Source organism: Urocitellus parryii, chromosome 1 (assembly GCF_045843805.1).
Source record: "Urocitellus parryii isolate mUroPar1 chromosome 1, mUroPar1.hap1, whole genome shotgun sequence".
NCBI classification, from domain to species: Eukaryota; Metazoa; Chordata; class Mammalia; order Rodentia; family Sciuridae; genus Urocitellus; species Urocitellus parryii.
In genome coordinates, this window is record NC_135531.1 from 29,893,397 (window position 1) to 29,910,038 (window position 16,642).

The following is a 16,642-nucleotide window of genomic DNA, read 5'->3' on the forward strand; positions in this document are numbered from 1 at the left end:
GAGGGCATGCAGCCATATATTACAAACAGGAAATTAGAACCTGTTAACAGAATATATGTGGATTAGAAAGTCAGAGCTAAGACTTAAGAGGAGTGTCAAGGAGATGCATTTTTAAATTCCCTCTTGGAAAGAGGAACAGAAGTTGAATATACTTCAGTGAGATTTAGAATCCTATTTGCCTTCCTTTTTACTATTTCAGACTTGTAAATATGCCTGCTAAGAAATCAGTTCTTACACATTATTTTTTTTAAAAGCTGAAATTATTATATTAATAACAATACAATTACATGTAGCTGGAAGAAGAATTCTTTTCAGCAGTAATATATACTCTATTTGCATATGACAGTATTTTTGTATCTGAAAATTATTTAGTTAAAATTAGGAAGTCAGACAAATTTTGTAAGGGCATATGATAATATCCATAGCTCTTTTTGGTTTATATCACTTAATAAGATTGTTAAATATACTCTTTGGGCTTTTATAAAGCTAATTTTCCCTTTTCTTCTTTTAAATTTAGTTTTAACTGATACATTAAAAACAAAAAATGGGGGCTGGGGATGTGGCTCAAGCGGTAGTGCGCTCGCCTGGCATGCGAGCGGCCTGGGTTCGATCCTCAGCACCACATACCAACAAAGATGTTGTGTCCGCCGAGAACTAAAAAAAAAAAAAAAAAAAAAAAAAAGATGTACATATTAGTGGGATTCCACTTAATATTTTATATACACAAAATATATACATATTCATATACACACACACATATGGCATGGCGTTTAATCAGGTTAAACATATGCTTCTCCTCAAATATTTATAATTTTTTTATGATGGAAACTTCCAAAATCCTTTCTTCTGGGTTTCTAAAATATATAGCACATTTTTGTTATCTGTATTGCCCCTCCTGAGCATAAACACACCAGAATTTCTTACTACTTTGTAACTATAACTTAGTATCCATTGATCAACTTTTTCTTATTTTTCTCACTTCTCTACTTTTTACAGCCTCTGGTAACTATCATTCTACTCTCAACTTTTATGCATTCCACTCTTTGAGATTTTACAAATGAGTGAAATCATGAAGTACTTGTCTTTTTGTGTCTGGCTTATTTCACTAAATGCATCAATCTCCAGTTTCTTCCAGATTATTGCCAAAGATAGCAATGGATTCTTTTTCAGAATCAAATAATATTCCATTGTGTATATGTATCACATTTTCTTTATCCATTAATCAGTTGACGGACACTTAGGTTGTATCCATTTCTTTACTGTTTTCAGTGGTGCTGGAAGGGACATGGAATTGCAGATGTTTCTTCAACATTTCTATCTATTTTCTAATATGTTCCTCTACTTTGTCAAAGTTTTCAAAGAAGTTGGATTTTATCTAAAGATTGTGGTATTTGTATTTAAGTCTGAATAACTATAATATGATTTTAAAATGTTAAAACACTCAGATATCAATAAAACTGCTTAGAAAAATCTACAATGAAGATGATGCAATTGTGACTATTATAGGTTTGTTACTCAAGCTAAGGTAAATAAGGAACATTTTTTATTTCCTTTACAAATCAAAATATTTTAACTGCATCACTTTATTTGGAAATTTTGATGCTTTTTATTTTAGCATTTGTAGTAAAGACATCATTATTAGCTTGCCATTTGTTTGTAGAGCTAATTTAGAACCAATAAATTGTTATGCAAAATCAAGTCATGGCTGTTGAAATAGTATCATTCATGACTATATAAATAAAATGTCTGAAACTTTATATCCCAGGGTAAATATTCTATCACATTGTAGAATTAGTAGCCATATATTATAATTTCCAAGAAGCAATTTGAATGTTGCTATTAGAATACATTTTAATTATCATGGTCAAAAAATAGGTTTTTAGTAGAACAAGGATTTATTGATCTTGGATAAGTAACTAATTTATTTAAAAATAGTTCTTCATCTCAAAAAAATGTTAAAGATTAAATAAGTTATATGTAAAAATTATGTAATAAACATTTATTCATATCTTGTGTATTTGGACAGTAAAGACAGATATGAGCTCAATTATACTAGGTTTTACTGTTAATTTTTTTACAAAGTAAAAATAATCCCCTTGTGCTCAATATTAACTGAATTCATGACTACTTAATTAGGCTCTGCAGTAAATTTCTTCATTGCATTTGCTCATTATGTTAGGAGAATGAATGAAATGTTTATTGGTATGTGAGCACTTAAATATCCATAAGATGCCTATATAAATTAAATCTGGTGCACAAACATGCATACCTAAACAAAATTCTCCTTTATTTTTTTCTAGACAATCCCAAAGAAACAACTCGTGTAGCTGTTTTTGTGAGAATTTTGGATGTTAATGACAATGCCCCACAATTTGCTGTGTTCTATGACACTTTTGTATGTGAAAATGCCAGACCAGGACAGGTGAGCAACTGGAAGATTGAAAACACAGGGTGGTTCTGTATTAAATGTTTTATTTTCACAAACTTGACAGGAATGAATGAAAAAGGGAAAGGAACACTCACATATACTCCCTGCAATATTTTCAAACGGTGACATGTTTTTAAAATTGAGAGTTTCTAAAATAGCAGTGTACCAGGTTTCTTAATTCCTTCCTAAAGTTCTGGTGTAAAAGAAAAGACATTATCATTTGCACACAAATGTATAGAAACAACTTCAGAGAGAGAGAGAGAGAGATTTTTTAATATCTATTTATTTTTTATTTTTTGGTGGACACAACATCTTTAATTTTATTTTTATGTGGTGCTGAGGATCGAACTCAGCGCCCCGCGCCTGTCAGGTGAACGCGCTACCGCTTGAGCCACATCCCCAGCCCCACAACTTCAACTTTTAAAGCCCTCGAAAACATGAGCAAACTAGAATCCTCTGCTGTACTATTAGGTAAATATTGAAATTGCTAGAGAAATGGGAATGAAAGTTTGTGAAAACCCAGAAACAAATGCATGGAATCTTTGAAGCATTCCATCAATATTCAGATAAATATGCAAATATATTTTGAAGTAGGGCAGCAGAATTTGCTTATACATTGGTTTTCATCATTACACCAACATGTAAAGTGCTTAATGACTCAGTTTTAGTCCTTTAAAGCATTCTGCCTACATCAGCTTTGTTTATAATTATTTAAATCTTTTCCTCAGTGGACTCATTTTGTTGTTTAAAAAGCTCCAGAATATATGGCTGAAAAGACTGTTCTTAATTGCTTTGAGTGCTATCTTCACAGAAGGAAGCTGCATGTTATAAATAATAATTGGGAATCCAATGTATTTTATTAGAGAAAGAGAAGCCATCATGATGCTGTATTGTGTTTTGACATCGTTTGATGCTTTTATAAACATCAATGTCCTTGTTACATTTTTATGCAAATTATATTGTGGAATAACTCCAATACTTCCTTTTGAATATACTAACAGGAATTCAATAGCCTGTCTATTGTGAGAAATGGTAAAATGGCTGCAATTGGATTCCTTTTTTTTTTTACTTGAAAATATTATAGAAGTGTTTAATTGGGAATATTTAAATAACTTAGCTACCTCCAACTTCTTAATGAAACAGTGTCCACCCTAAAATACCATTCAAAATAGTCCTCTGCTTGGCAGGCTCAGCATGAGATAAGTTAAAATATTTTCTCTAAGAGATAAATTACCCATTTTGCTACTACTGCATTCATTGCTCCTTCTATGATTATTCCTTTTGATTTTCAAGAGATATATTTTCAGAGCATTTCAATTATTATAAATGCAGACTTACAAATGTATTCAAAATATACAAAATAAAGAATTGTGTTTATTTTCCAGTGCCTTTTCTCTTTTTAACTATAGTTGGCTCAGTAATGCTCCAGAATTTCTGTACTTGTAAAACCTAGTAGGCATAATGAAGAAAAATAATCCAATGAAAGATGATTTTAATAAAAAGCAGTTAGCCTACCTTGACTATCCTGATAGAAAGAACATGATTAATAATTCTTGTCTAATTGACTGCATGTACAAGTCTTCCACACTAGTTATTGTTAATATGACCAGTTTGTGATATGCCACCGTGTTCTCATTGGCTGAAAACTAGTTCTGCTTATACAAAAATGTTATAATAAATGATAGAATTCTAGGTTCTGACATCCAAGCTTGCAAACTTAAAGTGATTATTTGATAAACTTCTTCTCTGTGCCTTTTATGATAATCACTCTTTAGCTTGGCCTCCCCTCCTCCTAGGAAAGGAGGATTAGGATGTCTGGGAATGCTGCAGTTATTTATAGAGAATCTCAGTCCACCCAATTCTCCTGCAAATTAAGTGCTCTTTAAGTAGCACTTAGAAAAACAACATGGGGAATAATTCCATTCATTTGGTGTGCAGACAAATTGATAAGACAGAAATAAAACTAATTGCTACTGCCTCCTCCTCCTTAGTTCCTGGCCTTAGCTCTGCCTTGGTTTAAGCATACAAGACTTTCTTAGATAGGATGCAGTTTGCAACTGATGAAGTATTAGTAGTCAGTCCTCTCCTGCCTAACAGGGTTACTTAAATTCTCACCTTTCTACCTCAGAGAGACAGGACCCTGAAGGAAGGAACAATAGGTCTTTTACTTCCCTTCGGTTTCCCTCACTTACCTTCACTCCTGAAGTCGGTAAAATGTATTTAATAATTTTCCAAGTCTAGATGAAGAAAATACCATGTTAATCACAAAGAACCTTTCCCAAGGAATCTCTCTAGGGAGGGTTGCTGTTTATATTTACTGTTCACTAAGCACCTTATTAAAGCTAATACCACTGACAGCAAATATCAAACCAGACAGCAACAAAGACTTTATCAAACCCAAAATCGTTTCACGTATTTTTCATAGGACAATATTTAGTTACTTCCTAACAGCTAAAAGATTGAAGTTTTCCAGAATAAAAGAAAGTTTTTTTTCGTCAACAAAAACTCCTAGCTAAAACATTAAAGCATAATAACTACTTATTTAATTTTAAATACATTAAAATCCACTCATTATTCCACATTTGGTTGTAGTATGATCACTGAAACATTCTTAATGCTGATATCAAATGTAAAAATACAATGATAATATAAACAATTATATTATTGCCAAGAAGAAAAGCTAAGAAAGAGTTACCTATAACTCTTTTCCATAGCTCAAAATGAATATTGGATATCACCAGCTTGTGTTCATTTGTTTCCTAAGTGTGATAAATTGTTTCATTGCAATTGGATTAAAATGATTTGTCTCCAGTAGAAATAAAATATTGAGTGTTCATATAGAGAGCCAGCAGAAAAGTTTTATCTACTTCTTGTTGTGAACTTCTGATATTGATTGCAAGTCTTTATGGCACACTTACCCAAACAATAGTTTTGTGATTTTGAATGTATGATTGGAATAGAAAGTGAGGTTAAATTGAAAGGTAAATTTTGAAAATAAAGGGGTTAAACACTAAAGCCAAGTATGTCTAAAAAAAAAAAAAATCTTATGAAGCAGTACCTCTATTTGCAACAGAGAAGTCTGAGAGTCATAAAATTTATTATAAAATGATAGGGATTCTGGAAAGTGTGATTCTGTTTTTTGTAACTTTAATATGAATTGGAATTACTCCTTTCATAACAAAGTATATCAATTAACCACTGACTTTTAAATCAATGAATTGACTTTTTCATTAAAATATCATTGAGCATTTTATATAAAACTTTATGGTTTACATATATATAAAGATGTGGATATATGTCCTCAGAAATGTATTATTTCATTATTTTGAGGATAAAAATGAACTGTAATTTTATTTGTAATAATAGTTACAATCATATGTTTATTTTGAGACATTGTAGTTTTTATTCTAAAGAAATTAGCTCTTTCTTGTGTTTATAGGTGTATTCATATAGAAATCTTTGAGACTAGGAATTTGAACTACTCTGCTGTCTTTCAAGATATGTTATTTCATTTATTTCTCTTCAATATACTCTTATGGATCAAAATTTTAAAACTAAATCTTTTAAGTGTATTTGGTAGATACAAATCAGTTAAGAAATTCTTTGGTAAATGAATTAATAATTCTTGAGTAGTTTTAATACCTTTTTTATGTCTTTATCTTTAATTAACTCCTATACCATTTTTATATTTTATAAGTCTGGCTTCTATTTAATCTTATTATAAATAAGATTTAGTCAAATATATTTTTAAATTGTTTTAAACTAATTTAGTTTTAAAAAATTTTGATGCTTATTTCTAGATAATAAACATATTTTGCATGTCTTAATTAAATTCTTGTGTCATTATTGATAAATGAGTAAAATTATAATTTTAAAAGTTAATACTTGAAATTTTCACATTTCTGTTCATGTAGCAAACTTTGAAAGAAAATAATAATGGTTATAATGATCTCTTCATTTATTTCTTGTTTTGTTTAATGTTTTAAACTTGAAATCCCTAATTAAATCAAGAAAACCTCAACAACAAATATTTCCATCAACTATTCACACAAAGTTATATTGAATTGATGCATTAAAAAGCATATTCCTTTTAATTAAGCATATTTGATGATTTTTACAGGCATAAATAGACATCAATATGCAGAAGAAGCAACTTTTGAAACCCTGATAATAATTTAAATATTTTTTAAAAACAAAAAAATTATTTCATATGTAACTTAAAGAATAAAGAAATCATATACCGACCCAAATACATAACTGTTACATATATCATATATTTATATAGTATCAATCATATACTATATAAAAAACAATGATATGATTATGTATAAACTGTTAAATTTTCCACTGTTACCAGACAGTTTTTTATTATCTCTTATATTAAAACGAATTAACATTTCCCCATATAATACCTATCTTGAATTTAAAAATATATAATTGTATTTAAAGTGCAAATGAAGCAAACTATTGCTATTACAGTAGAAAATAATATATAAACTTTTCTTTGTAAAATTTATATTCAACATTATGTATGAAGTATCTGTTTTCTTTTATTATGTTGCACCTAACTTTGGGGAGGAGCAAAGCAATATTTTTATTTCCACAATTTTTCCTACATCAGATCAACTCTTCCCAATCAATGTTTAGATTTATGTGAAATAACATACTGGTTTTACATTTAAATATACAAACCCTCAAAAAATATATAATATCTTACAATTTACCATTTTGAAGGAAAAGACAATATTTATGAGAGAGAAATAAGTGGGACTGAGTGGTAGAAGAGAAATATCATTAAAAAGAAAATTATCATTAAGATTTATTCACCATGAACAAAATAAATTCTTTTGAATTTTTCTACAAAGCAAATTTTTTAAAATTATGTATTACAAAAGCAGATTATACATGTGTATGTTTGATGACTTATAATATTTCTCTCTCGTACAGCTAATACAGACTATAAGTGCAGTAGACAAAGATGACCCTTTAGGTGGTCAGAAATTTTTCTTCAGTTTAGCTGCTGTCAATCCAAACTTCACAGTACAGGATAATGAAGGTAAGTTTTAGAACTTGTTCATTATGATATAACATGACATTAACTGGAAATTTCTTCTAAAGTAACCATTATAATATACATGATCTATCAATTTATTGATCTGCATTATGAAATTTTGTTTTTATCTGATAGTTAATGATATTTCAGGAGATGTCTTGTTTGAAAATGTTAGCTCTCTTTCATTTAATAAAGTACATGAGAGAAGTGTCTGTGTAGATATGAACAATGAGATTGATGTTGAAATGATTAGAAAAGTTAGAAATAATCACTTTGCCTAAGAAAAGGTATAGAAAATATGAATGCAGAAATAAGTAACTCAGTCTACGGCCATACCACCCTGAACGCGCCCGATCTCGTCAGAAATAAGTAACTCAGTGAAAATGTTATGCAAACTCTGATGAGATTGAATAGCAGCAGGTTTATTGAAGCCAAGTAGGCATAAAGGAAGAGTAAGAATGTGGTGTAGCCTCACTAGACCCTTAGAAAATATGGTGCAAAGGCATTGCAAGATATGCTGTTGTCCTTATACTATACAAATTTTATTTTTCAGAAATTAATTTTTCTCATAGTTTCATAAAAATAAAACACATTATACAGAATAGTTATGATTGTTTAAAAGTTGAACAGCTCTGTTCCCTGATAAATATGTCATTGGAGTCATTCTAGTTAAACAAAATTATGTTGTCAGATCTCTACTCGACTTATTGTATTTTATGTTAAGCTAACTATGCAAGCTTCTGTTTGCTGAAAGACATGAGTTCTAGAATGGCTGCAGATTTGTGTATTTTTAAATAAGCCTCATAACCACATTGGCATGTATGTAGTGCTTTCTTCACAATGCATGATGTGTGTTGGCAGAATCAGAATCTAGTTTTCAAAGTACCAGCAAATAATTTAAGATAATAGGTCATTTTACGTTGTGCCAACCTTTATTCAAGCTATTTCATCTTGTAGAATCTTAGCAAAAACCAACTGAAAGGGGGGGTATCTATTGTCAACATCTGTTTTTTATTAAATATGAATTTATTAAAATGTTCGTGTTTTCTATCACTCCAAACACCTAAAGTTATCAAGTTGAAAAAAATTAACATGAAGATGGCAGTCAAAATGCAGAATGAATATTTAATTTCTAAATATGAATTGTAGACATTCATATGAAATATGAATTAGAGATTAAGTCTGAATTAGAGATAAACAACATCCTACTTTTTAATTTGCTGAACCTGGCAACAGATACATTGAGTTTTGTTGTTGTTGTTGTTATACATGACAGTAATCAAACATTGAATTTAGACTGGAGCTGTCCCTAGTACTGAATTTACAGTATTGAATTGATGGTACCTGCTTCTAGTTGTATTTTAATTTTCTCCCTGCTCCAGTGAAACTGAGCACTGGTTATTAAAAAGTGATATAGACATGAAATAGTATTGTCTTAGCATGGCATTTCAAAGTTATTGGGGAAACCACACAAGACCAGCCTTAATTAATTTTTGACAAATATTACCAAGAGTTCTTCAATCTATATACGGTACTCAAAGCAGGAAATAAGCCCACAGAACATAAACCAGAATATTTAACCTAATCATATAAAATTAATGATGCTGTGATACTGGGTGAAGTTTTTAAAAAAAATTGAAATAGCATATATATCACCTTAGTGTTAATTTTCTAGCCTTGTATTTGTTAATATTTGCCTTAAACTCCCTTATTTCTATGTTATTTCTGTTTAAAATTTATTTATTCTATCATAGGTCAAAAATTATATCATGAATTTCTAAATATACCATAAAATAATTTGAAATGAGTCAAACTGTATTTGATCCCTCAACCTGTCAAAACAATTACAAAACTAAGGTTCAAACATTTGTTTAAAAAAATTAAAAATTAGGCAAGCAAGATTCTAAAAGTACCATATGTATGCTCATTTATCTTAGGGTATTTCAGGGGAAAAATAGTTATTGAAAGAAATTTGTTTATGTGCATTTCTTTTGTTAGTCTACTTTCCCAGTTTATGTAGTTAACTGGTATAATTAAGTTCCAACTCATAATTAAGGAATAGATTATTTTGTATTCAACCACTGTACCTACAACAGATTACCACTATTTTTTTTTCTCTCCTATGTGTTTGATTTAGCAGCTCACTGACTCCCTCCCTATATTGGCATTTTAAACAACTCTGCAGGGCTGACTAAACAAAACTAACTTCTCTGGGCAAACAACCAGGATAGAAACTATCATACCAATTATTTTCTAAATACTACTTGTTTGGGGATAGAAGTCTTTTTTTCTTTTTAACTCCACAAATTCCATGTGAGAATACTAGGTGAATTACCAGGTAAATAAAAAGTCAATAGTATAATATGCAAGGTAGTGGGATATTTGTCTTTATTAAATCTTTACTTCAGTCTGGAACTTTATTAGGCACTTCTAAGAGTTAGCTCAGGCTTTCTGTTATTACTTTCAGTTATATACATGCTTTAAGTTATGTGTTTGTTTGAATGAGTGGAAATCAATGCTCAGAAATGTTAAATAAATTGCATGCTGCTGGGTATGTATTGAGATTCTTCATGGATTTTGACTATTTTATTGCTTTAAACAATGTAACAATGCTTACAATGTATCCAATCCTATTTTCTTCATGAATATTGGATTGAGATATGCTATATTTGTGTAAATGAATAAATGAAAGAAAATAATATTTTCTTTTGGTCTACAAAGCAGATTTTCAGAAAACAGTAAAAAAAAACTTCTCATCTATGTAAACTTGATATTTACTTATACAAACTCACCATTTTGAAAATACTATGGGATAATTTTTGAAAAGCTAGTTAATAATCAATCCATAATGTTAGATTTTTGAACTATCTTATTTGTCTTATTTAATGGCACTGTACATATGTAATAGAAAACTTTATAATGGTTTTATATTTTTTATGAAGAGAGTTTTATTTATATATACAATCCTGGCTATCACCATGAGTTATCAGTTTACTATATGAAACAAACATTTGTAATGTTTTAAAATTTATTTTAGATAACACTGCCAGAATTTTAACTCGAAAAAATGGATTCAATAGACATGAAATAAGTACCTATCTCTTGCCTGTGGTGATCTCAGACAATGATTACCCAATTCAGAGCAGCACAGGCACACTGACCATCAGAGTATGTGCCTGTGACAGCCAAGGCAACATGCAGTCCTGCAATGCAGAAGCCCTGCTCCTCCCTGCTGGTCTCAGCACTGGGGCCTTGATCGCCATTCTCCTTTGCATCATTATTCTGCTGGGTAAGAAACTTTAAAGAAAATTGAATCATCTTCTAGGATGCTTACTGTAGTATGATTTTAAACAACGAATATTGCTATCAGAATAGTCCCTTGCCCAAACTTATACCAAAGTTTTAGGATATCCAGCCAGAATATAGAAGCAGTGACACTTTTCATCATTCAGATGTGAATCAAAATGTAAAAATGTAAAAATGTAAAATGTAAAAAATGCAGCTTTAATACTGTCATTACAATATATGAAATAAGTAATGACAAAAAAAAAGAAGGGTTGAGGGCAGAATAGCTTTGTTAGATTTTAGAAAGTTGAGAGATAGGTGATTGCAATTCTTGAAAAAATGATTGGTACCTCCAGTTAGTTTATAGCTGGCCCATCACTGCTCTCCTGAGCCCTGTAGTAACTCTATGGTGTTGTTTCATTTTGGATCATCTGCCAAACTCTAATTCAGGAGGAGGGTAGAAGCTGGAAGAGTATGATAAGATTTTAACCTCAACTCTGAAAGTTAGATATCAGCAAATCTCAGTCAGAGTAAAACAACAATGATAAGGTTTAAGATACATTCTGTTAGAAACACAATTCACAAATTTGATCTAGTATAAGACTTCTCACCAGCATAACTATACTTATTATCAATTTTTCATACTTACATTAAAGTTAATTTAATAATTAAGCCTTCATTTCAAATTCTAAAATAATCTTTACAATAATTTATTGTAACAATTTTTACTGTTATAAAAAGACAGCACCTTTTTATGTGAAGTTAGGACCAATAACAAAGACATTGCAACCACAAAGAATATTAAAAATATGTGTTAATTCCATAATATAGCTAATCCTTCATAGAAGATTCATTTTTTTCCATTTTTTTCATAGTATATACAAGAGCTCTGTGATTAAATATCTCAAAGGTAAATTATACATATGAAATAAATCACTAAATTAATGGAATGATCAATTCTACATAACTTTCTTTCTTTTTTTTTTTTTTTAGTTTTGTTTTTTACTGGCAATTGATGCCAGGAGTATTCTAACAATGAGATCCATCCCCCGCATCCCCCACTTCTCCCCATCCCCCCCACACAGGTTCTCACTAAATCTCCGAGTGTCTTACTGGGATTATAGGTGTGTACCACCACATTAGACTTTACATTAGATTTACATGTAGTTTAGGAAATGAAAATGTGCACATTTAAAAATATGTATTATTGACTGGAATGGTGGTGCATTCCTATAATCCCAACAATTAAGAAGGTTGAGCATAAAATCACAATTCCAGGACAGTCTAAGCAATTTAAGGAGAAGCTTGGCAACTTAGTGAGAGCCTGTCTCAAAATAGAAAAGGAAAAGGATTGGGAATGTAACTCAGTGATAAAAAGCATCCTTAAGCCCAATCCCTGATGCCAAAAAATAAATAAATAAGTTTTTTTATATTTAGTTATAAGGTATTTTCATATATAACAAAAATAATAAATGATTTCACTTAACAGAATATGGGAGAATTGATAAAAGTTTATTTTTATAATTTGACTTTTCTGTATTACTAAACATACTAAGAGAAGTCAAGAAGCAGACTTTATACTAATTAAATCAAAAAGTTCAAATATGAATAATCTATTTATTTGAGGACTTTATAATTTATATGTAAATTATATTCAGTCATTCTGCTGAAATATGTATTAAATATAAAATCTCCAGTAAGAATAACATCAAGAATAGCAAGCTTTTATTGAGTTGATTTTGTCAAACAGTGTAAACAACAATATAATGAAAAACACTTTTATCTTTCATTTGATGAAACAATGTATGCAGTATGTATGGTTATCTTCACTTTATAGACAATAAAGATGAATGTTCGAAATATTTAAAGCATTCTCCAAGGCCATCAATTTGTGAGAGGTTGAACCAAAGCACCTTGCTTTTTGGTGATTGTGTGTACAATTTTCCAGTGAAATTTGGAGTTTTTGTCCATGTTTTTTTCTCATAATGGCTGGGTTGAGGCCTCACTGTCTTATGTATTCACTGAAAAAATGTTAAAACTCTCCCTTTATTTGATTTACTTGTCTCTAAAATAATGATTCTTGATTTTATAACCTAGAGTAAATTGCTTTTTAACTGCTTTTGAGTTAAGAATGAGATTAAATTTACTCTCCAGATGCATTAGCTTCAAACTATTGTTTTGGGTATCCCTCTGACCTTATTGAAAACACTATATCTGACATTCCAAGAAGCAAGGAAATGAACTTGGACTTGGAATCAATATTACTAAATTTTTATTATTAGAAGCTTTTTAACTCAGTAAAATCATTTTGTTCATAATAATCAATCTGAGTTTCAAAACTTTACTTCATACATTTTATGGGTGCATGAATACATGAGTTTAAGCAAAATAAAATTAATTTTTCCCAAAGAGCTGAATTATAAACAGCTTTCTGTCTTCATCAAGGGCTATTTTTTTTCTTATAATTTTAAGGCCAAGATTACTTAGCAGTGGATTAAAACTCCTTTTGGTAGAATTAGAAAAGTTTCTTTATTGCCCTGTCACAGATTTGAAGACCAATAATCTGAGAATTCCATGTTAATAAATAAGGAAACAGAACGTAGAATATCTTGATACAAAAATATCATAATTCCCCCATCCTTTAGACATTTCAGGACAGATATATAAGAGAGCAAGATTTTTCCCCTTCTTTTACCTATGTAATTGAATTTCCATCTGTTTCTCTAAATCAATTTAATGTACCAGAATCTAAATGTTTGGGAACAGCAAATAATAGTGAGAAATTTAAATGCAATCAGAAGAATTTGATGTTAGCTTCCTCTTAGAGTTCATGTTATTAACATTATTTTGGTTATTAACAGTATTATTTTTATACTTATGGTTACTGTCTCATCAAAGTGGAGAACTGTCCTTTGTGAGCAATACACATTTCAACTTATGTATACACACTTTTTAAAAACGTATCTTGGGCTGGGGATATAGCTCAGTTGGTAGTGTTCTTGCCTTGCAAACACAAGGCCCTGAGGTCCATACCCAGCACCAAAATAAAATAATAAAATAAAATAAAAATAAATAAAAATGTATCTGGCCAAGGTCCATGCATTGATTTGGAGTTAATCCAGTGTAGTGACTTGAATATACTTGTTGTACTTTCATCTAACAATTTGGGGAAGTTCTCTTACAAGATATATATTTCTAAGGAAAGCATCATAAACCTCTAAACCCATGTTATGTCTAAACATCTGGGTCTTATTTCCTATAATGTAGGCCTTCTTTTAATAAAGTAAGAAACAAAGCTATATAAATCAATCAACACAATTATTTAACAGAATCAATATTCTATACCTTATTAAGAATGGTAAGGATGTGAAAATACTAAAATGAATATTTTAGCCACTTGGATCTTACATGAAGCTTAGTTCAACTTTTCTAATGTTTGTATGACATCTATCTTACTATTTATTACACAGACTAACACTTCTTAGAAAAACAGAAAAAAAAAATATGCACTGTACTTAAGGAAGATTCCACAGTACCTTAACAATAAGTCAGAAACACCGCTTTTGAACATTACCTACCTTGACTAAACCCTTTTCTGCTTCCCCCAACCAAAAAAAAAAAAAAAAAAAAAAAAAAAAAAATCGAACGTGCAAGAAAAAATGGGGAAGTAAAAAAAATATCTAAATAACGCATGCTCCCTTTTCCTGCTCCCACTTGCTTGATAGCATTCTGAATGGGCTTCTTATGTCTCTCCTTGTTTTTTTTTTTTTTTTTTTTTTGGTTTTTTTTTTCAAGTTATAGTAGTACTGTTTGCAGCTCTAAAGAGACAGCGGAAGAAGGAGCCCCTGATCTTATCCAAGGAGGACATCAGGGACAACATCGTGAGCTACAATGACGAAGGTGGTGGCGAGGAGGACACCCAGGCCTTTGACATTGGCACGCTGAGGAATCCTGCAGCGATCGAGGAAAAGAAGCTGCGGCGGGACATCATGCCAGAAGCGCTCTTTATCCCCCGCAGGACTCCCACGGCGCCTGACAACACGGATGTGAGGGATTTCATCGCTGAGAGGCTCAAGGAGCATGACCTGGACCCCACTGCGCCACCCTATGACTCCCTGGCCACCTACGCCTATGAGGGCAACGACTCGGTGGCTGAGTCGCTGAGCTCCCTGGAGTCAGGCACCACCGAAGGAGACCAGAATTATGATTACCTCCGGGAGTGGGGCCCCAGGTTTAACAAGCTCGCGGAGATGTATGGCGGTGGGGACAGTGACAAAGACTCCTAACCTGGATTTCTTTTCTGCTCAATAGGAGGAAGCGACGTGAAGGACACTGTCTCCACTTCACCATATTTGATAACCAGGAGACGTTTCCTGCCACTCAGCACAATTCTTTCCCATTTATTTCTTAATTTGTTCATTAATTGCATTAATTCTTTCCTGTAGGATGTCTCATAGAATATATGCGACATTTTATTTAATCACTTCCAAGAGCCAAAGCTATGGAAATTCAGTGTTGTCCATCTTAGTAAAAAAAAAAAAAAAAAAAAAAAAATTCAGAAACATGAACAGGATAGTTCTCCCTTAAGCAACCTCAGAAATGAGCCGCTTCTGTTAGATACATGTTCTGCCCTCGCAAATGAAGCTTTTGAAAAGGTGCAGACAAATTTTAAGACATATCCTGTTCTGTACATTAAATTTAATGAGAAAAAATGTACATGTGGTGTTAGTAGGTGTGATATGCAACCTGGTATACAAACATTTGTGCAATTTCATTTCATCAAATTCTATCTGCTAATGTTTTATATTTATATTTTTGTATTTATTTTTAAAAAAATAAACCAGTTTTTACAACTACTTTGTCTCCAGCTTCTTTTTTCCCTCCCTAGGAAGAAAATAAGTTCTCCATGAACTAAATATCTTGGTAGGAAATTATATTAAATACAGGTAAGAAGACAAAGTCACTTTAATATTGAAAATGGTAACCAATTAAATATAACTTAGTCAAGACTTATCTTTCCTAGTGAGTCTTGTTGTGTTATAATATGTGAAAAAAATCTTAATATTAAAATTTTAATTTATATATCATTTCAATGTACCATTCAAACAACTTTAAAATATTGTCATCCTTGTACTAAAAACACCAAGCAATGCAATAATTTCATTTTGTTCATATTTCCTGAAATAATTGAGAAAGGAATAAAACATTTTTCTCATTTTTGTATGACATCTGTGCTATTGAGGTTTATAGGCAATAATAGTTCAGACAGATCTCAGACTGAAATCATGTTTTAATGGAAAATATATTTACCTCCCATGGTGACTTTGAAAATGGCTAGTAATGACAGTAATAATGCTGAATGTTCCATTAAGATACATCGTTGCAATTATGTCAACTTTCCAAAAATGCATTACACATTTATGTGTAACAAAGTCTGTTTTTCTGTCAATGAATGATTCAATAGCAAAGAAAAGGGAGGGAGGATTTTTTAGATAAATACATTGGCAGTTAGTGCCAATCCAAAGTTTCTGAGAATCATGGAGTTTAAGCTGCCACTAACTGATTCTTTGTTTCTTAAGCTCCACAACATAATTTATTTATAAGTGGAATACTTTATTGGATCTAAGCAAAGTTATGTTCCATGTTGAGTATACTGTAAACAATACCAAAGATTTATGTGTTAATTAGTGGAAATGCTATGGTTTTGGAGTAAGTCAAGGTATGATATTGACATGTCCTTAGTGCAGAATTAGTTATTTCACTCTTTTTGAACACTAATGTTCTCTAACTCCCAGGTTGCCCCACATCACTCTGACCACAGATACTTAGGTTTGCAAAGTAATAATGAAAGACAATGAAAAGATAATGAAAGATAA

At 31.0% G+C, this 16,642-nt stretch overlaps 1 protein-coding gene across 4 annotated transcripts in view; it reads left to right on the forward strand.

Moving 5' to 3' along the window:
* The window catches only part of LOC113186242 (cadherin-10), a 102,999-nt gene extending 87,947 nt beyond the window's left edge, over positions 1-15,052 (forward strand). Inside the window, exons 8-11 of one of the 4 annotated variants that reach the window (XM_026393633.2) lie at positions 2,301-2,451; positions 7,393-7,484; positions 10,519-10,770; positions 14,562-15,052. In XM_026393633.2, coding sequence (XP_026249418.1) covers positions 2,301-2,451; positions 7,393-7,484; positions 10,519-10,770; positions 14,562-15,052 — 986 coding nt within the window. Of the gene's footprint in view, positions 1-2,300; positions 2,452-7,372; positions 7,485-10,518; positions 10,771-14,561 lie in introns of all 4 variants that reach the window. The other 3 variants (XM_026393632.2, XM_077795589.1, XM_077795590.1) reach the window with 3 other exon arrangements.
* The last annotated feature ends 1,590 nt before the right edge of the window (positions 15,053-16,642 follow it).